General features: G+C 37.0%; 1 protein-coding gene across 2 annotated transcripts in view; it reads left to right on the forward strand.

Moving 5' to 3' along the window:
• The window catches only part of KLHL20 (kelch like family member 20), a 60,332-nt gene that overhangs the window by 31,679 nt on the left and 4,249 nt on the right, over positions 1–24,404 (forward strand). The window contains exons 4-10 of one of the 2 annotated variants that reach the window (XM_004425029.3): positions 3,413–3,571; positions 4,611–4,705; positions 7,578–7,693; positions 12,464–12,647; positions 14,807–14,950; positions 22,777–22,910; positions 23,803–24,011. In XM_004425029.3, coding sequence (XP_004425086.1) covers positions 3,413–3,571; positions 4,611–4,705; positions 7,578–7,693; positions 12,464–12,647; positions 14,807–14,950; positions 22,777–22,910; positions 23,803–24,011 — 1,041 coding nt within the window. The remainder of the gene's footprint in view (positions 1–3,412; positions 3,572–4,610; positions 4,706–7,577; positions 7,694–12,463; positions 12,648–14,806; positions 14,951–22,776; positions 22,911–23,802; positions 24,012–24,404) is intronic. The other variant, XM_087438052.1, reaches the window with a different exon arrangement.

Consider the following 24,404-nt stretch of genomic DNA (forward strand, 5'->3'; position numbering starts at 1 on the left):
GCCAAATATAAGGACAAAATCACCCTGATATCAAAACCACAAATGCTATAAGAAAACTAGAGATCAATATCCCTCATGCATTTAAATATAAAAAGAGGAACACACCATGACTAAATGGAGTTGTACCTCACTAAAGTTAATAGTCAATATTTTATAGTCACACAATTTCTCATTCAAAATAATCTAACTTCTTCACATACCTTCTTTAACAGACTTGACTCTTAATTTCATTACACTATTTTCAAACATCAAATCCACTCTCCAAAAATAAAGATTTGCCATCACTAAGAATTTCCAAAATAATTTTCCAAAGTCATTGGACCCCTGATTAAAAATTTCCTGCTTTAGAGCCTTTTGGCATGATGGTAATGTTCTATATCTTGATTGTGGTCATGGTTACATGAGTGTATACATTTATCAAAAACTCACTGAACTATACATTTAAAATAAATAAAGTTGATTTTAAAAAATTTTCGACTTTAACCAAAGCTTGTGTTTTGATGTAAGGCAGTTTCAAATATCTGAAGAATATCCTTAACAGTCAAGAAAGTTTTGGAATCCCTTCCAGTTCTAACCCTGTCTCCAAAGTGAACCTGGCCCATACCATAATGAAATCCCGGTGAGGAAACCTTACCCCTGTTCAAGGACTAGAATGGTTCTGTGTAGATCCAAAAAAACTCACTATGTGGGGCTTAAAATTTGTGACTAGTTTAAATTATTTTTAAACCTAAATCTATATTTAATTTCCTTCTATTTCATTGGACCTAGCTTAAGTCATACAGTGTTATTCTTGCCCATAAACATAAATTTAAAAATTGTCTTTCAGCTCAACAATAAGTTCACCATTCACTTCTGTTAGAACAAATCTACATGACTTTGCTTATTCATTCTTGTTGTTTTCAGCTTCATTCATTCTTCAAATTACATCTACATTCATCTGAGGAAACTAAAAGTAAGCTCATTACCATAATAGTGTGGGACTTAAAATTCAAATCTCTTGTAAACTCTTATTGTAAAAAGCAGATACTTTAATGCATTGTTTTCTTAACCTGGTTGGTTGGTTCAAAAATAGACTTCAGTGCTAGATTGCCCTAATGGTAGATCATTAATATCTTGTTGGTGGAAAAAGAAGTGACATTTTAACCAGATTTTGTTTATCAAAAGTATTATTTTTACTCTTTTCTGTTAGTGCCAAACAAATATTTTCTCACATAGATTTTCATGTCTTCTTGCCATTTAATGTTTCCAGTAAGTGACTTGTTAATATCATGATGGTTTATTATTAAACTTTAAACTTGGTGATCGTTGATATTTACATAACATTTTGTTTATAATCACTAAGTTGGGAAAAAAATTATACTCTGACAAAGATCTGAAAAGATGTTAAGGTACTTCACAAAGATATATGATACCATACTTGTACTTAAGTAAAGAAACAGAGTGAAAAGAAAATAAGATACAGCCATGGCTAAAGTTTTGCATGCTGTGAAGGCCAGCACACTTAATTTGGAGCTAGCTTCCAAATTTGGCCCTTGACTTTATAGCCCCCAACATTGGGTTACCAGATAAAATACAGGGTGCTCAGTTAAATTTAAATTTCAGATGAACAACAAATAATTTTTATTATAAGTATGTCCTGTATTTTTATTTGCTAAATGTTTTATTTGCTTACCTTGCCACAGAGAGTACAAAGCAGCCATTCTAACTACTAAGTTACCTGGCTAAGCAACCCCAGGTAAAATTTAAAGGTTACCTATTTAATTTCCTGAATCCCAGCAGGTCTCTCACTAAGATGATTTGAAGACTTCTGCCATACAAATTGAAGTGCTCGTTAGTATTTTCCACTATAAGTACAGCTAACCTTTTAACCCTTAACTGTTTTATTTTGAGATTTGCATTTTTTCTAATGTTCTTGGGGAAAACATTTTTAATCAGATATTCAAATTGTTATGGCTTAAATTGCATCTTGCTAAATATTCTGACTTTTCGATGACCCTGAAGATAACCCCGTCCCAAGAGAATACAGCATCCGCATTAGAGGTCACACATAGGAATTTGAGCTCTTAACCACATCCTTCCTGCACTAATAGACATCACATGTAGCACCATCTTCTGAATGAGAGAACAAACCACATGGAGTATAGCAGTGACTGTGTCCCTCCTCTGCCTCCCTTTTACTCTACACACTGATGACAAAATTTATGAGCTCTTGGGATTTGTGGCTGGACTGCACAACAGGGTGATATCCTTGTTGCCATTTCATCTCCATCCTGACAGTTCCCTAGCCTTGGGTAAAGATAAATTATTGATGTGTTTGTAATTGCTCACTGATGTACATATATCGGAGTGGTTTGGTCCTCAGGGGTTTTCCTGAGTCTCTCTCCTCATTTTATTCCTTCTTGCATGTAGAATTGCTGACACCCTCTTCGTTTTTTAAGCTGGCCCCTTGGTGTTTCTGCCCTAGACCCTGCCCTTTCAGCAACTAATCTCCCTCTGAAAGCTTCATAATTTTTTTATATGCCTCCTATATTTCTAGAGTTATAGTTTGGTATTAGTTTAGTTTATTTTGAATATAAATTTTTATTTTTTTTACTTCATTTTAGAAAAAAAGATGTCATTTTTCTTAAATTGCTTGAATCACAAATTATTTTTCCTAAATTTTTTTATTATTTATTTATTTATTTATTTATTTATTTTTCCCCCAAAGCCCCAGTAGATAGTTGTATGTCATAGTTGCACATCCTTCTAGTTGCTGTATGTGGGACGCGGCCTCAGCATGGCCGGACAAGCGGTGCGTCGGTGTGCACCTGGGATCCAAACCCGGGCCGCCAGCAGCAGAGCGCGCGCCCTTAACCACTAAGCCACGGGCCGGCCCTTTCCCAAATTTTAATTGTCCTCTGTACTCTCCTTTGTTCCCTTTTTTTTTAATTAATTAACTTTATTTTTTAGAGCAGTTTTAGGTTCACAGCAAAATTAAGCAGAAAGTACAGAGTTCCCGTATACCCCGTATCCACACACACACACAACCTCCCCTCCCACCCCATCAGTATCCCGCACCAAAGGTACGTTTGTTACAACTGATGAGCCTACATTAACACATCATTATCAAAGTCCATAATTTACATTAGGATTCACTCTTGGTGTTATATATTCTATGGGTTTTGATAAATGTATGATATGTATCCACCATTGTAGTAGATCATACAGGACAGTTTCATTGTCCTAAAAATCCTCTGTGCTCTGCCTATCTTTGTCCCCTTTTTAAACTTTTCTTTTCCTCTGGTACTATTTTAAATTTCAGTTCCATTGTGGAATAGAGCTGTGCCCCATAACTCTGAAGAAAAATATTGAGACAATAAATGAAATATGATGACAGGGTTTTTTTCTTTTATTGTTACCTAACTTTGAACAGGTGATGGAAAGTGAAGAGTTCATGTTGCTTCCAGCCAATCAACTCATTGATATAATATCTAGTGATGAACTAAACGTTCGCAGTGAAGAACAGGTGTTCAATGCAGTGATGGCCTGGGTCAAATACAGTATTCAAGAAAGACGTCCTCAGTTACCCCAGGTATGGTGGAAATGCTTCTCTAAGTAACTCTTTTGTACTGGATGTAATAATGTGTATTTGACTTGCAAAAAAGAAACAGTGTCACTGTCTCTTATATTAGACTGTAATAAAGCCCATTTGTTTCTGAATAATCAAGGAGATAGGTGTTTAGAAGCATTTTAAGTGTTTATCGTTGTACACTTTTTGCTCCTTTGCTTCCTTTTTATTTTGCCTCAACTCTAGGTTTGATCTGTAGCACAAGTCAGAACCTAAATGGTACAAAATGAACAAAAGAAAGCAAGGATGGCAATTATCGTGCTTCCCTTCCTTATGGCTTGGAAATCCTACCACATTTTGAAGAGTAAAGGGATGATATGCAGCATAAGTGGTCACTAAACAGAATGTTCAATGTTCTTGTTTTTTTGTTGTTTTGTTTGGTTTTTATTTGTTGTTTTTTTTTTGCTCAAGAAGATTCTCCCTGAACTAACATCTATTGCCGGTCTTCCTCTTTTTTTGCTTGAAGAAGATTAGCGCTGAGCTAACATCTGTGCCAGTCTTTCTGTATTTTGTATGTGGGTCACCACCACAGCATGGCTGACGAGTGGTGTAGGTTTGCGTCTGGGGTCCAAACTCGCTAACCAGCGCTGCCGAAGCAGAGCACGCTGAACCTAATGATTACGCCATGGGGCCAGCCCCTCAATGTTCTTGTTTTTATGACTATAGTCTTTAGCAATTTAATAGGATATTCTTCTGGATTGTTAATTAGAGTCTAGTTATATAAGCTAATTGTAGAAGAGCTTATAACATATTGCTGAAAGCTTAAAGTAGCATTCTAAAGTGATATTAGTGTGGTTTCAGTTTTCTGATTATTCTAATTACTGAATTGGTGGTTAGAATAAATTTAATTTAGTTTTAGTAGTTATGCCTTTCCTCCTTCTTCGTTATTTATTATTAGATCCTAAAACAATTGGAAACACAATAGGGGAGCATGGGTTATGTAGTCTCTTGAATATCTTGCAAATGGGAGCTCATGCTTTTAACAGTGTTTATTATCTCCTAGGTGCTGCAGCATGTTCGTCTGCCTTTGCTTAGTCCCAAGTTCCTGGTGGGCACCGTAGGCTCTGATCCCCTCATCAAAAGTGATGAAGAATGCAGGTATGAATGGCCCTGAATGGGAAAAATCAACAACTAAGCATTCCTGCTTTCTCCTAATTTCCTTATTTGTATTGCTTCCTAAATATTGTATTTCTTAGTGCTGAAACCAACGCAATATTTAACAGATTTTTCTTCTGGGTTAGGGTCAAGAGGAGGAGATGGAAGAAGAGAGGACTGAACTTCTCGTATTCTATTCCATTAGTTTTTTATGTGTGGTGCTTATTGGTGTAGAAGTGGCAATAAAGAGGTAGATTTCTAAGATTTTAATGCAAGCTTGAATTTGAAGATGCACTTCTCAGCTAATATATTTTTTCTTGAGATAAATTAAATAATGCTGTTGACTCTGTCGTAAAGTGTGGGAGGAACACTTTTTCATTCCATTACATATGGCTAGTTAGGGCACAGGACCGGCCTTGCCGTCTGAGATTACGGACAGAGTTCAAGGTCTACTACACTCCTAAAAGAGCTGAGGCAAGATTTCCACTGGAGCTTGTTGAAGCAGCTTTATCATGATTTTTGATTGAAAGAATCTCTAGGGGGCCGGCCCCGTGGCTTAGCGGTTAAGTGCACGCGCTCCCCTACTGGTGGCCCGGGTTCGGATCCCAGGCGCACACCGACACACCACTTCTCTGGCCGTGCTGAGATGGCGTCCCACATACAGCAACTAGAAGGATGTGCAACTATGACGTACAACTATCTACTGGGGCTCTGGGGAAAAAAAGGAGGAGGATTGGCAATAGATGTTGGCTCAGGGCTGGTCTTCCTCAGCAAAAAGAGGAGGATTGGCATGGATGTTAGCTCAGGGCTGATCTTCCTCACAAAAAAAAAGAAACCCTAAATGCTTTTACAAAGCAAACAAACACACAAAACACCTGTTTTATTGGGCTATCTCTATAATATATACAAAATTTAATAAATTACTTTTCCCAATTTGACACAGTTTAAGATTTAAGTTCAAATCTGAAACCATATAATGCTTTTAATTGTTTTTTCCCAGCATGTTCCATACATAAAAATGAAAGAGTAAGTCAGGGGCTGGCCCCATGGCTTAGCGGTTAAGTGCGCGCTCTCTGCTACTGGCGGCTCGGGTTCGGATCCCGGGCACGCACCGACACACTGCTTCTCCGGCCATGCTGAGGCCGTGTCCCACATACAGCAACTAGAAGGATGTGCAGCTATAACATACAACTATCTACTGGGGCTTTGGGGGAAAAAAATAAATAAAATTTAAAAAAAAAAAAAAAAGAGCAAGTCAATACTCAGAACTCCTTAGACTACACTGACCTTTGGGTCTCCCTTAGTGATTAAAAACACTTGTTCTGGAATTAGGACTCTGTAGAACAGAGGTCCGACATGTAGATTCATTTGCATTTCTTCTATATCTGAAGTCTGTCCCTTTAACAGGAAATATTAGAGGGGATTTTAGATGTTTATCTTCTAAATTTAAAAAAATGGTAATTAAGTTCCCCAAATATTTATAATAGCAGAAGAAAAACCATATGAATTATGGATGCTGAAATCTGAAGAAACAATACAAAGGTACCCCTCCCTCATAAAACATAAAGCAGATTGTACTGATTCTGATGCAGAAAGGTACTTATGAAGGCACTTTGAAAAGAAGCCCCTTCCTAATATCCTGACCTCACTGTTTACTGGCTTGTGACCTTAGACAAGTTACTTTAAGCTCTTTCTGCTACAGTTCTTCATCTATAAAGTAGAGATTGTAATAATAGGACCTATTCCATAGGGCTGTGGTGGGGATTCAATAAGTTAATATTTATTAAGCCCTTAAAACAGGGACGAGCACATTGCTATAAGTGTTGTCGTTGTTGTTACTATTAATTTTGTGTTGGCTGCTAAGTATTAGCTCTATAGTACTCTTTCTAGGAACTCCTGAACAAGTTAATTAAAAACCAGGTATTAGGAGATCACAGTCTGTTTTTAAGGCTGGGGAAGCTAGAAAAAGCTCTTGGTCAACCACTTGGTTTTTTTTTGGTTTTAGTTTGTTTTTGTTTTTAAGATAAACTCAGAAGGGGCCTTAGCAAAGCCATATAATGAAAGTGCATTATTGGGTCATGCCTGGGACTGGTCTAGCAGGAGTAAATTATTTCTCTTTATAACATAAAATAACTAGAGAAATGAAAATATCATGTAGTTTAGGAAACACTTTCAGAGTTGAGAGAAAACAAAGTAACAGATTGAATTTGTGCTAATCAGGCACTGAATCACTCAAAGGACTCAAGTCAAATAAGTACATATGTAAATAGTTTGTCTTAGGATATTGTATTTAACAAGTGTAATTACTGGGTTCTTCTCAATAAGTACCTTAATAGATAGAAAAAAATGTGTTCATCCTCAGTAGACTTGTTGAGAGTAAACCATTCATACAGTACCAAATAGAAAATTAATAATAAATGACAGTACAGTGTTTCTTTTTAACAATCCAATTTTTGACCTAGTTTTATTCCTTTAATTAATCCAGCAAATATCTAGTGCCATGGCTGATGTGCCACTTTGCCAGTATCCTGCAGAATCTAATAGAATTCATTAGAAAGCAGTAATTATGCAGGCTGGTGATTGAGTTGTAATTTTTAGATTCCCATAAGGTATTGTTGGCTGCAAGCATGTTGAGTCTTAGGCTAAATTTGCACTAAGATATGAAGTCGTGATGGAAGTACCAGTCAGTCAGTTCACAACTCAGTGTGACTGGCATCGTTGCTCTTATGTTTGTGGCCCTTTTAATATTGGCTGGCTGTTTATGATTTGGTTTGATTTATGCTTGCTCCCCTTTGCCAATTTACATATTCCTAAACTACATTTGATTAACAATGTTATTTAGACATTTAGAATAAAAGCAGAATTTTCTCCACAGAGACTTGGTAGATGAAGCTAAAAACTATCTCCTGTTGCCTCAAGAACGACCACTAATGCAAGGACCAAGGACAAGACCACGGAAACCTATCCGATGTGGAGAAGTACTCTTTGCAGGTGTGGATCTTAGTGTACTGTGAATAAACTGAATATTTTCCCACATAAGAAGATGTCATTTGAGTAGTGCTTTGGACAATGATGATATCCACTGTCATAAGAAACACATAATAATTTGTCATGTAGCTTGACTCTTAACTCATGAGCCAACTCTGGTGTTCTCCAAGAGTGCTCTATTTTTATATAAATCTAAAAATGTCATGCAGTGGATGTTTTGTTAAAATGAGTAGTATGCATTAATTTATATACCAATGTGCAGGTCTCTTTATAATTACATGGAACTGTCAAAACACATTATATTGGGGCCTGCCCGGTGGTGTAGTGGTTAAGTTTGCACGCTCCAGTTCGGTGGCCTGGGGTTCGAGAGTTCGGATCCTGGGTGTGGACATACATGCTGCTCATCAAGCCATGCTACAGTGGCGTTCCATATGCAAAATGGAAGAAGATTGGCACAGATGTTACCTCAGGGACAGTCTTCCTCAAGCAAAAAGAGGAAGATTGGTAACAGATGTTATCTCAGGGCCTACCTTCCTCACCAAAAAAAAAACCATTATCTTACATTAAACAGTTACACTCTTGCCTAGCTCTACTGAGCTAAATTGAGCCCAAGACAACCTGCTGTATCATTTAGCTCCTACTGTCAGCCCCTAAATCTCTGAGAACTTTCAATCTCAGGTGTTTCACTTCCGTCTATGTAAATTCAGCTCCCTTGTTCCCCTGAATAATAGCTTTCTTACTGTTTAGTAGAACTTCTTCTCACTAGTTCTGTCTTAATCCATTTGGCTGCTGTAACAGAAAACCATAGACTGGGTGGTTTATAAACCACAGAAATTTAGTTCTCACTGTTTTGCAGGCTGGAAAGTCCAAGATCAAGGCGCTGGCGGGTTTGGTGCCTGGTGAGGGCCCACTTCCTGGTTCTTCATAGAAGGCCATCTTCTCAGTAGGTCCTCACATGGAGGAGCGGGCAAGGGAGTTCTCTGAGATCTCTTTTATAAGGGCACTAATCCCATTCATGAGGGCTCATTCAAGTTCTTTCTCTTCAAATTTTTTTTCAAATCCTGATTCATGGAGCTAACTGGAACATATTGTAGTCTTTGTATTTGAGCTCCCAAATTGTAGTAATTCTGTGGCTCCTTAGATGTAGTTATCTTCAGATTCTTTTGTCCCATTTTGATGTGTGAAATGTTCTGTTCCTTTTCATCAGGGAATTTCATGCAATTGCTGAGGCACAGTATCCTTTCCTGTCAGCCAAATCACTTGCCTATTTTTCTCTCCAATTTAATTTTCTCTTGGCATGTGAGAATATATTTTACCCTATATTTTTAGGAGGAAAGTTTGATAATTTATGTTTTGAATTCTCTCTTAAAATTTTTTTATCTAAATTTCTTCATGTAGAGGATTACAACATTTCTTCAAGAAGAAAATTGATGCCAAGTTTTCTTTTTCTCTTTAATCCTCATAAGGCTTTTTCCTTCTTTTTTGAAAGCATTCTTTCATTCTTGTTTAGATTTCAGACTTAATTATTAATTCATGATGCACTGAAATCTCCCATACTCCCAGTGTCTTAATGTCTCTGTTTATTGTTATTAATAGATTGGTCATTTCTATTATCATTCTTATTTATTCCTATGACTTTCATTCCTATATATGCATGCACAGGTACATATTCACATACTCATGTGGGTTTACACAGACACTTGCATGCTCACACCCGCTCCATCTGCATCCTCATTCCCACGTACCAGGCTATAGTTGCCATAGCTTGGGGAATAAATTCATTGTCAGATCTGGTTAGGTTCACAGGGATGTCTTTATAACATTTGTTTAGCTTTGTTGGTTAAACTAGATAAATTATATTTTTAAAGGTCTTTTACTTATAAAAGTAGTTTGTTGCGCCATATTGCTGATTGGGTATCTCATTCCTCTGCTATATTGTTAACTACTTGAGAGCAGGGACCATTTCTAATTTATCTTTGTAGTTTCCAGATTGTGTAGCAATCTTGTCAGAGTAGGTACTCGATAAAGATTAATTGCATGTTGATCCTGAGGAACACCAGTGAGAAATTAACATCGACCCAGCATGATTAATGGAACAAGAAAATCGGAAAGCACGTGCCAGTAGCAGTAATGAATTACTAATGACACTTTGTACATGAAAGATAACGTATTTTTAAATAACGCTTTTTGTTTTTCTGATTATAAAAGTGAATACATATGCAGCATAGAAATTTTGATTAACACAGAAAAATATAACAAAGAAAAGTTAAACATGTCACCTTTTTTACACTATTATGGTTTCCATTTTCATTTGTTGAGAAAAGCCATTGTCTTTTCCTTTACAACTAGTATTGGTTTTCCCTACCTTCTCAGTGTTTTTATGTTATCCAGATCTGAACACCATTCTTCAGTGATACTGTTCACTGACATTATTTTAAATCTTAACCGATCTGTCTCTACTTAAAACTTAATCCTCAATTTGCTTTGATTTTTATTGCAATTTTGTTTTCATTATCTTTAGAATGCCAAATTACAAATTTTCACTTAACTTTGGAAAATTGAGTCTTCCTTTCTTTCTTTTTTTTTTTGGGTGAGGAAGATTGGCCCTGAGCTAACATCTGTTGCCAATCTTCCTCTTTTTGCTTGAGGAAAGTTGGCCCTGGAGTAACATCTGTGCCAATCTTCCTCTATTTTGTACGTGGGACGCCACCGCAACATGGCTTGATGAGGGGTTTGTAGGTCCACACTTGAGATCCGAACCCACGAACCCCAGGCTGCCAAAGCAGAGCACACAAACTTAACCACTATACCACTGGGCCAGCCCCCTGAGTCTTCCTTTCTTCATTACTCTGTGGAGATAATCCCTGGAAGCCTAAGATCAAATCTATAATCTCAGTAGTTTCTGACTTAAGAGCATTTTACTCCTATTAATATCATCCGGCTTGTCCTCTTGTTTTCCATTAGGCTTCTTGATGCTTCTCAATTTTGTGTTTCTGTTTTGTTTGGGGTTTTTTTAGTGCTTACAGTTCAATAATTCTTATTCCAGATACTTTATGAAAGTTGCCTTCTTCAAGGTAACACTTTTTGACCAAATCTGTCTTTGAAGTAATTCTTTTTAGAGTCAACATCTCACACATATAAAACTATATGTCCCCTTTTCAGCAATAATTTTCCTTAGATACATTGCTTAACTTAAATTGAGAGTTCCCATGGCAAGGACTATGCATACACTTTATTTTGCTAAGTACAGTGTCCTTGGCTTATAATGATAACTAGTCTGTCCTAGTTATGCTGTCACCCTTGGAAATTATAATGCACATACAATCGCCATGAGGCAGTGGAATTGAACAATCCTTTTCTTCTTTCCCTAGGTCACAGGAAAGATTTAAGTTCGGTCTCCTAAAGGCTTATTTCTTTTTCTTTAGTGTCAAAGAACACAGTTTATGAAGTGATATTAATTTTATTTAGAGCCATGTAATCCAATAAAAAGCTGGTTTTAATGGCTTCCATTGTAAAATTGTGCCTAAGGTTTAATGATTAGGCTATTTGTTTTGTCTCAAATGCTTATAACCCTCACATTTGCAGCCAAATTTTACTTTGGAATTTAAGATGTTTTCTCTGGTCTTGAAACTCCTAGTATATAGCCTAAAACAGAATTCAAATTTAAGCAAATTAATATGCATATAACTTAGTGTGATTTAGTATTAGTTGAATATTCTGATTTAAATGAAACCATAATAAAATGGTTTCTCATACAGCACATTGAGATTTGAAATGAAGTGAATTTTCAAATCTATCTAGAGGAAGATTAGAAACATTATTCCCATTTTAGTCTGGCACAGGAAGTTATTGAGACCCCTAGAAACCATCAGTTTTCAAATGTTTTGGGGTTAAGGTATCCTTAGACTTTACTTTTTAATCTCCAGAATGTAGCTCTTATTTTAGATTGAAATAGAGATGATTTGAAAGAATAACAAATTAAATATATCTGCTATAACTACACTTTTTTTCAGAGAGCATTCAGAGAAGCTTTATGGAACTCAATTTGGACCTATTATTCTGGGTATTACTTATGAAAAATGTAATTTCTTCACAATGTTTTCTGATCTTAAATGTCATGTTGGATAATGTATAATTTAGTACAGACTGCAGATTAAACAGAAAGCAAAGTATTTTGCAATATAAATCATAAGAATTTTTACTCGCAAGAGGACCTATTAAGAGACCATGAGTAGATGAGCCAAAATCCCTCTCCACTGATGGAATTAGAAAAAAAAAAAGCAAGGTTCTGAGTTATAGTTCTTCTTTTGGCTTTTAATAACACATTACATTTATGTAGTGTTTTATACTTTAGAAAGCAGTTTCATATATAGATTATTTCACCTTTAAATTTTTATTTTTTATTTTACAAATAAGATAGTTTATGAGATTTCCCCAGGGTCACATAGCTTAGTAGAGGCCACAGTCAAGCCCTAGTTTTCTAACTAAATTCAGCATTCTATTTATTAAATGCCACATTACCTCCCAATCTGATTTGAATTGGTGTCCTTGCCCTCTTCTGTAAAATGGACCTAATACTAACTTATTTAGAAAATTAAAGATTATAGCAATCCCAGTGGAATAAGTAAAAGTCACAATTTATGTTTTGACCTACTTCTAGAGACATTTGGTAAGTCCAAACATTAGGTCACAATTTAAAGGTTAGCAGTGAGTGATAAATTCTATGCATTAGGACCGGTGTTCTCCTGACCATTTCTATCGTTACTTCTCCAGTTGGTGGTTGGTGCAGTGGAGATGCCATTTCCAGTGTTGAACGATATGATCCACAGACCAATGAATGGCGAATGGTAGCTTCAATGAGCAAAAGGCGATGTGGAGTTGGGGTCAGTGTTCTTGATGACCTGTTATATGCAGTAGGAGGCCATGATGGATCCTCTTATCTCAATAGTGTTGAAAGGTAAGTAAGGTCAATTTGAAATTTTTTTCTCTACTATTCATATAGTTTCATTTGAGATGTTAATTAGGATATAGATGTGACTTGCTGCTTTAGTATTGCGTCTGTGGCACTAGTTGGCAGCCTAGAGCACTTAGTGTAACATACAAGTCCTTTATGATCTGACCTTCACCTATGTTTCCAGTCTGTCTCCCCTGGCACACCACTATTCCCTAAACATGCTACTGCAGACCCACCAAATTGCTCGCAATTCCTTGGACACACTATCCTCTTTCATGCCTCTTTGCCTATGTGTATGCATGCTGTTCTTTCTTCCCTGGAATATCTCTTTAAGACTCAGATGTTACTTCTTATATAAAGCCTTTTGTGACACCATACAGACAAGTTAGCTACACATTCTTCTGCTCTTTCATAAGTATTTTCAACATACTTGTACATATCACATTGGCTATAATTGTTTGTTGAAATGTCTTTTTCCATATCTATCACAGTGCTTGGCACATTGGAAACCTACGATAATTGATTTTTTAATAACTTCTAGCTTCTTTCTCTCACACACCCTTTTACATTCAGGTGTGTTGATTTATAGTGATTCTTAGTATTTCCTAAACATATCTATGAAACCCTACAGCATATCAAGATCTAGAGGTATAGATTATATAGCTGAAAAAAAAAAAGAGAAATCAGCTCCACAGAAGTTAAAAAAAAAGCACACTTAAAAATAAATTGATGATAGGGCCAGCGTAGTGGTGTAGCGATTAAGTTCACGCACTCTGCTTTGGTGGCCCGGGGTTCGCAGGTTCAGATGCTGGGCATGGACCGACGCACTGCTTGTCAAGCCATGCTGTGGCAGGTGTCCCATATAAAGTAGAGGAAGATGGGCATGGATGTTAGCCCAGGGCCAATCTTCCTCAGTAAAAAGAGGTGGATTGGCAACAGATGTTAGCTCAGGGCTAATCTTCCTCACACACACAAAAAATAAATAAATTGATGAGTTAAAGAAAAAAGAGTAATAATGATTAAATATTTACAACTTAATAACAATTAAGCCCATATATATCAAAATGTGTGGAATGCAACTAAGGTAGTATTCAGAGGCAAATTTATATGCAGTGTAAATTTATATGCATTTATTTGAAAATAAGAAAGATGGGGGCCAGCCCCATGGCATAGTGGTTATGTTTCCTGTGTTCTGCTCCAGGCCCGGGTTCACGGGTTTAGGTCCTGGGCACGGACCTACACCACTCATTAGCCATGCTGTAGCGGCAACCCACATATAAAGTAGAGGAGGATTGGCACAGATGTTAGCTCAGAGCTAATCTTCCTCAGCAAAAAAAAAGATAGAAAAATAAATCAGGCTTTTAAATCAAGTAGTTATAAAAAGAGCAACAAAACCCAAGAAAAAGGGAGAAATAAATTAAATAAAAAGAAAAGAAAACATTAATGAAACTGAAAACAGATAAAATTGATATAGCTACAAAAAGAGCAATTTGATAATATTTTTTAAAATTATAAATGAATATACTCTATGCCCATGATTCTACTTCTCATCATCCATTTGCACAAGGAGAAATATACAAGGGCAATTACTGTTTTTAATGGCAAAATATCAGTAACAACATAAGGATATATCAGTAGGAATATGATTAAATAATGTATCTCATCCATGATATGATGAAATAGTTCAAAGGAAAAATCTAGAGCTATAGCTATTAACATAAATAGATCTCAGAAATATGGGTTAAATGAAAAAACAATGCCCACTGTATGTTATTATTTATGTAAAGAAAACATGCTTGCATATGAAGAAATATATGTGGATAGATATATACCTACTTAAAAATATTTTACTGAAAAGTCTTGAAGGATATACATTAAATCAAAACGGGAAGAGACCGGAAATTGAGTGGAACTCAAAGGGAACTTTAGCTTTATCTATAACATTCTGAAAAAATTGTTAAAAGAAAATGTATTTATACATAACTTATTTAAGTAAAAATTAATTTCAAAAAATAAAAATATAAATTAGACTCTCACATACTTTAGTTATTAATCAGCCCATATTTAGTGGAAAGAATATATATCATATATCATTGAATATGTAAACATGGCCAGACTTTCTTTGTGTAATACAAACTCTGCTCTTGATGTGTTCTCTGCAGGTATGACCCCAAAACAAACCAGTGGAGCAGTGATGTGGCCCCTACAAGCACCTGCAGGACAAGTGTTGGTGTGGCAGTGCTTGGAGGCTTTCTCTATGCTGTGGGTGGCCAGGATGGCGTGTCTTGCCTCAACATTGTTGAGAGGTGATTTTTTTCTTAAGTTATTTTCAATTTTTTAAAAAAATATAGAGGCCTCTTTAAAAGAAACAATTTAGGACACTAGGGGATCCACTATTCAGTGGATTTCCTAGGGGCCTTAAGGAAAAACTTTTCAGTTGGTCTTAAAGTCTAGGAAGATGAAAGATATAGCTCGATTTTTTAAACTATGTGTTACACTGATTAAGCCTAACGTTGAAGTGTTGGAATCATGTTTTAAATTACATTCTATACATAATATCAAGCATACCACTTCTGAAATCTGTTCTGATTTTTTTCCCAGTACTTGGAGTATACTTAATGCATTACTTTGCCCAGACTTCCTCCAGAAAAATGATTAAAGTAATAATACTTTGTCTAACACATCTTATAAAGACCCCAAAGTGTTTTGTATATGGATTCTCATTAATTCTTAAAGTATACTTAGGGAAATCTGGGTAGGCTGCCCAAGTTTACTTTATACTTTTACAAATCAGTTAATTTTGGTGGAATAGATTCTCTTCTTAATTTCTTGCCTTGTCAGTTTTTGTCATTCTGTCCTAGAGATTAGATTTTGAAGTCCCATGTGCTGTAATTACTGGCAAGAATATACCATATTTCATCCTCACTTCTTAAAAAGAAGTGCTTCATGAGTCATTAGAATTTTTGAAATAGCATTTACTTGTGGGTTACCATGGTTAAGTTGAAGAGTTAACTCTGTCTTAAATAGAGATAAAATTCCAGGTAACTCTTGAAAGCTATGCCAGTTCCCTTTTATATGTCTGTCAAGAAACTTATTTCTCCACTTTCAAAACTCCATGCAGGAGGACTCTGAAAAGATAACAGCAGCAACAGCATAATTTTTTAATCTCTCCAAACTCCCACATAAAAACAGTGCAATAGATAGCAAAGCTAAAAACCTATGGACAAGTTATGGAGCTTGGTTACATGACAGTGTGACTGTTCTTAACACTACTGAACAGTACGCTTAAAAATGGTTATAATGGTAAATTTTATGTATATTTTACCACAATTTAAAAAACACTATGGACAAAATTTAAAATAAACTAGGGGAAAGGGTATCCCGATAAACCCTAAAACACAAATAGGCAAAGATAAACTACCAATAGCCACAAGACCTGCATGATGTCAGTGTCTGTGCAGGAAAAAGCAGAGAAAAGAACTCTGACAGATCTAAGAAGAGAAGAACCTCAAAATAGCCAATGCGTATTACTTGAAAGCGTGAGGGGAAAATTTATGAACAACAGCTGAAACTAAGAAAAGTTTTGCCCACTCCTGATACGGAATATGTGCAAGGGACCTGCAATAAGATCTGAAGGACTTAGAAGAGGGTTTCTCAACCTCAGCACTACTGACATTTTGGGCCAGATAATTCTTTGTTGTGAGGGACTGTCCTGTGCGTTGTAGGATATTTAACAGCATCCTTGACTTCTACTCACTAAGTGCCAGTAGCACACGCCTGGTTGTGATGACCAAAAATGTCTCCAAATATTGCCAAATGTCCTCTGGGGAGGCAAAATCAGCCCAGTTGAGAATCAGCAAGGCTAGAGCCATCTAGTCCCTAGGAACCCTCAAAACTGACCAGCCAGGATGACCTTCCAGCACAGGGCCCACACTTCTGGGAGCAGAATGAAAATTGAGCAGGACAAGGACAACAGATACAATGAAAAGAGAAGGCCAACATAAAAGTAACAGCAGTATAGAAAGCCAATAAATCTCAGGAGGCAAACAACTACTATATTTTTTAACGCTACATGAAAAAAAAAAAGAGAGTTCCATGAAGTTAGAAAAATTATCACGGGCGGGCCCCGTGGCTTAGTGGTTAAGTGCACGCGCTCCGCTGCTGGCGGCCCGGGTTCGGATCCTGGGCGCGCACCGATGCACTGCTTCTCTGGCCATGCTGAGGCCGCGTCCCACATGCAGCAACTAGAAGGGTGTGCAACTATGACAGACAACTATCTGCTGGGGCTTTGGGGGAAAATAAATAAATAAATAAAATTATTTAAAAAAAGCAAAAGGAAAGGGAAAAATTATCACGAACCACTCCTCCTTCTAAAAGTTCGGGAAAACTCATTTCATGTAAAAATGAGAAACAGAAAGTATTCAGGTTAGATCCCACGCAAAGTTAGTATGTGAAGAGGGAATAAGCAGCAGAGTAACATCTCTACAGACAGTAGAAGCACATCCAAAAGACACTTCTACAGAACAGACCAAAACTGTAATCAGCTGTTTCAAAATGTGCTAAAAGACGTAGGGAAAATGATGCAAGATAGGAAAAGACACAAGTCAGAATTAGAAAAACTCAAATGAGATGACAAAACTCAGAAAAATATTAGAAATGAAAGGAAAAATCATTTCAGAAGGAAATTTAAACTAGAACAAATAAGCAAAACAGATAATGCAAAAAGACAAAATAGAAGGTGACAAAGAGGAAATGTTTTAAATTCAAAAAGAAATAAAGAAATAAAAAGGATTCCAGAGATAGCAACAAATATTGAAGACAGGTAAAAATCCAATATACAGATAACAGGAGTCCATGAAGAAGAAAACCAAACCAAGGGAACACAACAAATGCTAAGAACTAGAATTAAAAATTATATTTCTGTTGTAATAAAAAAAATTTGAAAATTGTTTGCTGAAAGAATACAATATAACCTCTGAATACTGATCCAGAACAATCAACACCAAGACATATTCTAATAAAATTACTGGACCTTGAAGAAAAAGGAAAAAATCCTTTAGTCATCAACCAAAAAGTACATGTTTCTTATAAGGGAAAGAAGTTTAGATTATCATTAGACTTTTTAAAAGCAGTACTTTATGCCAGGAGAAAATGGAGTAACATATTTAAGATATCAAAGAAAATGTAAACCAAAGATTTTATACCTAGAGAAACTGACTTTGAAGAATAAAGGGCACGAAGTGTTAACATGTAAGAAATCAGGGAACATTGTTCTCATGAGTCCTTTCAGAGGAATCTACTAGACAGCAAGCTTCAGACAAAATTACTAGAGAGATAGTGACAGAAGACTGATAGTGAACATTAAACATACAGTTAATCGGAGAACTATGACTAAATAAGGGTTAAAAGGGAGAGAGTGTAGCATGCACTAGCTATATGCTCAGTCAATGTAAATGTAGTACCACTATTTTTAAAAGTGGGAGGAGAATGGGAAGAGATATGCAGAAAGAAATTTTAATTGTTCTCAGAGATATTGACGTGATAATATTGCTATTTTAAGACTGTTATGTAGGGGCCGGCCCCGTGGCTTAGCAGTTAAGTGCGCGCGCTCTGCTGCTGGCGGCCCGGGTTCGGATCCTGGACGCGCACCGACGCACCACTTCTCCGGCCATGCTGAGGCCGTGTCCCACATACAGCAACTAGAAGGATGTGCACCTATGACATACAACTATCTACTGGGGCTTTGGGGGGGAAAAAAAAAAGACTGTTATGCATATAATATGGAATAAAGGAAATGAGTATAGGTTATTCTAATTCTGTCCTCTCCTGTGTCCTTGAAAACCAGAGTTCTTGATATGGAATAATATAGATGTAAAATAGAAGAGGTTAAATAAAACACCTTGCAATCCTGAATTTGAATTTGAATTAAATTCCTCTTTTAAAAAAAGGTATATTGTAGCTCTGTCAACTGAAGAGGTCTTCAAATAATGACCAACCAAGTGGCAGTGACATCTCTACTCCCAGATTATGTCTTGAAATTCCATTTCCCACTAAAAACCAGGGCTTCTTGGAGAAATGTCTGATTCCAGGTTTAGGACAGGAAATGTACAGATGAGCCTGGACCATCTTGTCATACTAGATAGCAAGCAAGCTATCAAAGACTACTAAATGTCAAAAAGACTCAAGAGCCAACTTGAAGATGTTCTCATTTACCAAAGGTGAGAAAATTTTAACTTTCAAAGAGATGATAATTGTAATTGATTAAAATCCAATAAATATATTTAAAGCTGTGATTTCCTATTGATATTTAAATAAAAGCCTAATTGATTACCTTTGGAAGATCATAGAGAATGAATTTATTATCTTGAAAAACTAGTAAATAAAGTAAAAGAAGCAAGCATATACCTAGCATTTCTTATATGAACTGTATCTCATGTGAATTGGGTAACAAAATAGTAGATAAGAAGATTGTTTCTTTATAAAAGTATCCCAATAAAAGAAAATTTTTTGATTGATTGATCAAATCCATATTGTAGGGGAAATTGATCAAATCCATATTGTAGGGGAAATTGCAGGTCAAATGCCCCAGGTTCTAAAACAGATGAATGTAGGGGAAGGTGGGGAAAAGGGGGAATGGAGGAAAAACCTGTAGATAAAAAGAGACTTTAAAAAAAATACAAAAAAAAATTAATGAGTAAGAGTAAGTGTCTAGGGATGCACACTTGGGTAATAAAACTATAAAGAAACACAAGCAATTACTGTAAAAGTCAGGGTAATGGTTACCTTGGGGGGAGGAAAGCGTTAAGATTAGAAAGGGATACATGGAAGGTCTTCCAGTATGGCAGGCAAAGTTATTTTTCTTGGCCTGGGTGGCAGTTACAAGTGGGCTTTCCTTATAATAACTTGTCAAACTATGCATTTGTTTTGTGTGGCTTTCTGTATCGATGTTTTATTTTATTAAAAAAAGGTTTAAAAATTATGCAAAGACTTCTGCTTCCAAGTAGAATGTAGTAAGTAGTCACAGCCATTATTCCCACTGCAACAACTAGGAAAAAATGACAAAGTATAAATATATTTTTAAAAACATCAGAGACATGTGGAAGTAACAACGGCTAGATGAAGTAAAATTCCATTAAAGAAAGAGCCCGAATTATGTGAGCTGAGATCATCAGCTAGTTTCTTCCTTGGGGACATTTGCCAAGTCTGAACATGGGTGGAATATTGTACTTGGCTTAGGCAGAGGGATTCTCCTGGAGGAGAGAGAAATCAGTGGAACTTTTGACAGACTGGAATCTAGAACAGTTCCAAACATACTGCTGTTTTTCCCCATGGGATGTTTGCTGAATGCTGGGGTTGCACAGGAGACCAAAGGACCAGGATGAGTGAAATCTCATGCAGTATTACAGTGCTTAGAAGATAAAGTCCTGCTATGAGGGGGGCCTGCAGCAAATACAGGGCAGATCTCATCCTTGAGACATTCGGAAACAGAGGTGGACTGGAGTCTAACTAAGGCTCAATTCCTGACTGGGTTGAGGTGATCAACATTTCACCCTATCTGCCTAATACAGAAAAGAGTAAATCTGTTGTGGAGGGGCAAGGGGGAGATAATATCAACTTCAGTTTCTAGGATTCCATTCTTTTATAATAATGTCCAGCATACAATAAAAAATATTATGAGACATCTGAAGAAACCAAAAAATGTGGCCAATAATTGAGAGAAAAATTAGACAATAGAAGCAGATTTACAGATGATCCACATTTAGAGTTAACAGAAGACTTTAAAATAAGTATAATAAATACATTAAATAAAATAGAGGAAAAGAGAAACAAATGGGTGAAAAGTTAGAGAATTTTAATAATAGAATTGGAGTCTAGAAATAAGATGTACATTTTACAACTGAAATATATGATTATCTAAAATTAACTTATGAATGAGGTCAACTAGACAGAAGTAGACTGGACACAGCAGAGTGGGTGAGCTCAAAGATAGATTAATAGAAAACATCCAAACAGAAGAACAGAGAAACAGAATGGAAACAACAGACCATAAGAGACTCATGGAACACAAACAGCCTAACGTAGATGTAATTGGCATCCTGGAAGGAAAGGAGAGAGAGAGAAGAGCAGAAGCAATATTTGGAGATAGAATTTTTGTTGACAATTTTCCAAAAGTGATGAATGATAAACTTTGTTCAAGGTGCATGAGCCTCAGGAAACCTTCACTGACTAGCCATAACCTTTCTCCAGGGCCTCCATTTTCCAGCATTTATATTTCTGCTTCTTTCATCTGCATGACTTACTACATTCTCAGAATCTGTTTAGAGTTTTTTCCTTAAGAATGTGCTCTGTCTCCCTCACTTGCTGCTTAAGAACAAGGGCTATTTTTAGTATCATTTATTTTCTATTTCCTGTAATATTGATATAGTTTGCCATACAGTACTTAATATACTAACAGAATTTTCCACCTGTGTAATAAAATAAAATTCCTAGCACTATTTCAAGTGATTTTTGTCATATTTATTTCTGAATGCTAGTAATTTATCAATCAGGGCCCAGTAAAGAAAACACAAACCATACCAGTTATTTCAGTAGAGAGAATATAATATTAAAAAATTGGGGGCCAGCCCATGGCCTAGTGGTTAAGTTTGGTGCACTCTGCTTCTGTATCCTGGGTTTGGTTTCTGGGCACAGACCTACACCACTCATCGGCAACCATGCTCTGGCGGTCACCCACATACAAAATAGAGGAAGATTGGCACAGATCTTAGCTCAGGGCGAATCTTCCTCAAGCAAAAAGAGGAGGATTGGCAACAGATGTTATCTCAGGGTGAATCTTCCTCAGCAAAAAAAAAAAATTGGTTAGCCGATATTAAAAGGCTAAAAAAAATGAAAAGAGGACACTGAAGTAACTGAAGGAACCATAGAGCTGGGAAAACAAAGGAAAGAGATTTGAGTTATTAGAGCCCAGAAGCTTGGAGGAGAGATCCCACAGAACTAAGACCATAGCACCTGAGGAGAGGGTATCCTGACCAGCTGTGACTTGCATCTCTGTGGAGGGTTAGCTGCTTGGCTGGTTTCGGAAGATTGTATTTTCCAAAGATGATTACAACACCTGCCATCTCACATGCTCTTCACACAATTTGATTTTGACACTCTTATTGAGAGGCAGCATCTATGTTTTCTCTCCTTGAATCTGGTCTGGCTTACAAGTATGGCAAAAGCAGCACTATGTGACTTCGGAGGCTAGGTTATAAAAGGTGGTACAACTTTCACTTGGATCTCTTAAGGCACTCACCTTTGAAGCCTGTAGCTATCTGAGGTTGCCATGCTGAGAGGAAGTCCAAACTAGCCTCCATGGAGAGACCACATGGAGAGACTTTGAGGCTGCATGGAGAAATCCTCAGCCAGCCCCGAGCTGCTTCAGCATCCTGCTGTTCCACCCCTAGCCGCAATTTGGCAGCAGCCACATGAGACACCTGAGCCAGAACTTCCCTATAAAGCCCTTCCCAAGTTCCTGACCCATGGAAACATGAGCGTTAATAAAATGATTACTGTTTGAAGTCACTGAGTTTGGGGTGATTTGCTACATAGCAGTAGATAATGGGAAGACTGTCCTCTTACCTCAGGAGCTCAGAGGGGGTACCTCACAGAGCTGTGACTGAACCCTCCCAGAAGCACAACAAGGCTAGTTGTGGAAGTGCCAGAAAAAGACTAGAAACTGAAATTAACTGGTACAGTTGGAGTGAAGGGCCATTGCTGATGCCTCACAGGGACAGGGTTGGCAAGCAAACAGGAAGGAGCCAGTCCCTTTTCCTCCCCTAGACTTCCAGGGTCTAGTCCTTCCTTTTGGCAGAATCTAACAGAGAGCCAGCTTGGCAGAAGAGAAATGTAGTTTTCAGACCTCTAGCCCCAGCATCATAAGTCAGAGTACGAAAAATAGCTTAATAACTGACACAGGCACAAATTCTAAGATTTTTTCCTAATAACTAAGTAAAATATGTTAGATTCTCACTGTGCATTTGACCATAGCAAGTTTTGGTATCCAACATATCTTTAGCATGATTTCACACCTTATGAAAAAGGCTTCACTTAATAAAAACGTGCATGCAGTCTTTGGTTTCTCTTGCTGCAGGTATGATCCAAAGGAAAACAAGTGGACCCGAGTGGCTTCTATGAGTACCAGAAGACTAGGGGTGGCCGTGGCTGTGTTAGGAGGGTTCTTATATGCTGTAGGTGGCTCTGATGGGACATCTCCACTCAATACAGGTTAGTCCCTTCCAAAGTCAGTCTAGTTCCCCCAAAGCAGCACATTTTCCTTAGGAGGGTCCCCCTACAAAAATATAAAAAGTCCAGGTTATCCTATAATTTATTAGGAAAACTATTTTCTTTCTAGGAGAATGCAATCTTAGCTCTTCCGCAGCTCCTTCTGCAGCCATAGTCTTCTAGTATTTTACCCAAATATTTCTTTCTCCCTCTGCTTTATAAGCTGCTGAGAATTTATAATAAATAAAAGAACTATTTTCTTAATATGATTATTTCCCTCCCCCCAGCCATCTCCTTAAAAAACAAAAACCCTCTATATTGTAATATAAAGAATAAATAAAAACTTACAGCTATACACAGGTTTGCATTAATCCTTTCTATTTAGAAATAATGGATATTTTTGCCTAAGAATAGTGTCAGTGTGGCACTCACATCAGACAATGTGTGACAATGGTGTCACATATCTTGTCTTCTCTTCAGTGGCTTAGAATGGTGGGAATATAGGCAAGGAAGTACAGGAGTACAGAAGTTGTCGGATTATGACAATAAATTCTTAGTACAGAATAGTGCTTACAGATCATATAGTCTAATCCCCTCATTTAAAGATAAGGAGAGTGAGGCCACAAGTCACCTAGCTAACAAGTCATAGCCAGAACTGGAACTAGGTACCCTGACTCCAACATAGGCCCTTTCCACCTTACCACACCTACAAGAAACCTGTCACCAATGAGAGTATAGTGGTATTGTCCAAAGGTATACAAGCCCTGCTCAGAAGCAAAAATCAGATTGCTTATTGAAAATATGTGTTATCGCAAAATTTTGGTACCTATGAGAAAAACTAGAGGTGAGAGGAAATAGTTGAATGGTCACTTACTGGTTTTTCTTTTCCCTGCAGTGGAGCGCTACAATCCTCAGGAAAACAGATGGCACACCATAGCCCCTATGGGGACCCGGAGGAAACACCTAGGCTGTGCAGTGTATCAGGACATGATCTATGCCGTAGGAGGTAGAGATGACACTACAGAGCTTAGCAGTGCTGAGAGATACAACCCCAGAACTAACCAGTGGTCTCCTGTGGTGGCTATGACATCACGCCGTAGTGGAGTAAGTGCCCAGCTGCTGAAAACTTTGAAAACAAGCACAAAGAGAGGGCAGTGCAGAAGGAGAGGTCTGATCTGTAAAATATAATACATTGGGAGAGTGAGGAAGTGCACCCTTTAGGCAAAACAACCCCTGCTACTTTTGTACTGGAAAAAATTAATTTTGATCACCGTTGTCTCAAGTAGTTAAATATCTTATAGCCAATCATATCTTTAATTAGAGAATTATTTTTCTATGGTTTATCTTGTATCAGTTGCTTCTCTAAAAGGTATCTCTCTGTCTTATCTACTATCTTATTTAACTTCACCCATATTCATTTGTATCTATTAGAGCTAAATATTCCTACCTAATTTTTCTAGGTAATATTCCAAGTAATTGGCATACCAACACAAATGT

This window comes from Ceratotherium simum, chromosome 2 (genome assembly GCF_057802395.1).
Source record: "Ceratotherium simum simum isolate JZ-2026a chromosome 2, ASM5780239v1, whole genome shotgun sequence".
NCBI classification, from domain to species: Eukaryota; Metazoa; Chordata; class Mammalia; order Perissodactyla; family Rhinocerotidae; genus Ceratotherium; species Ceratotherium simum.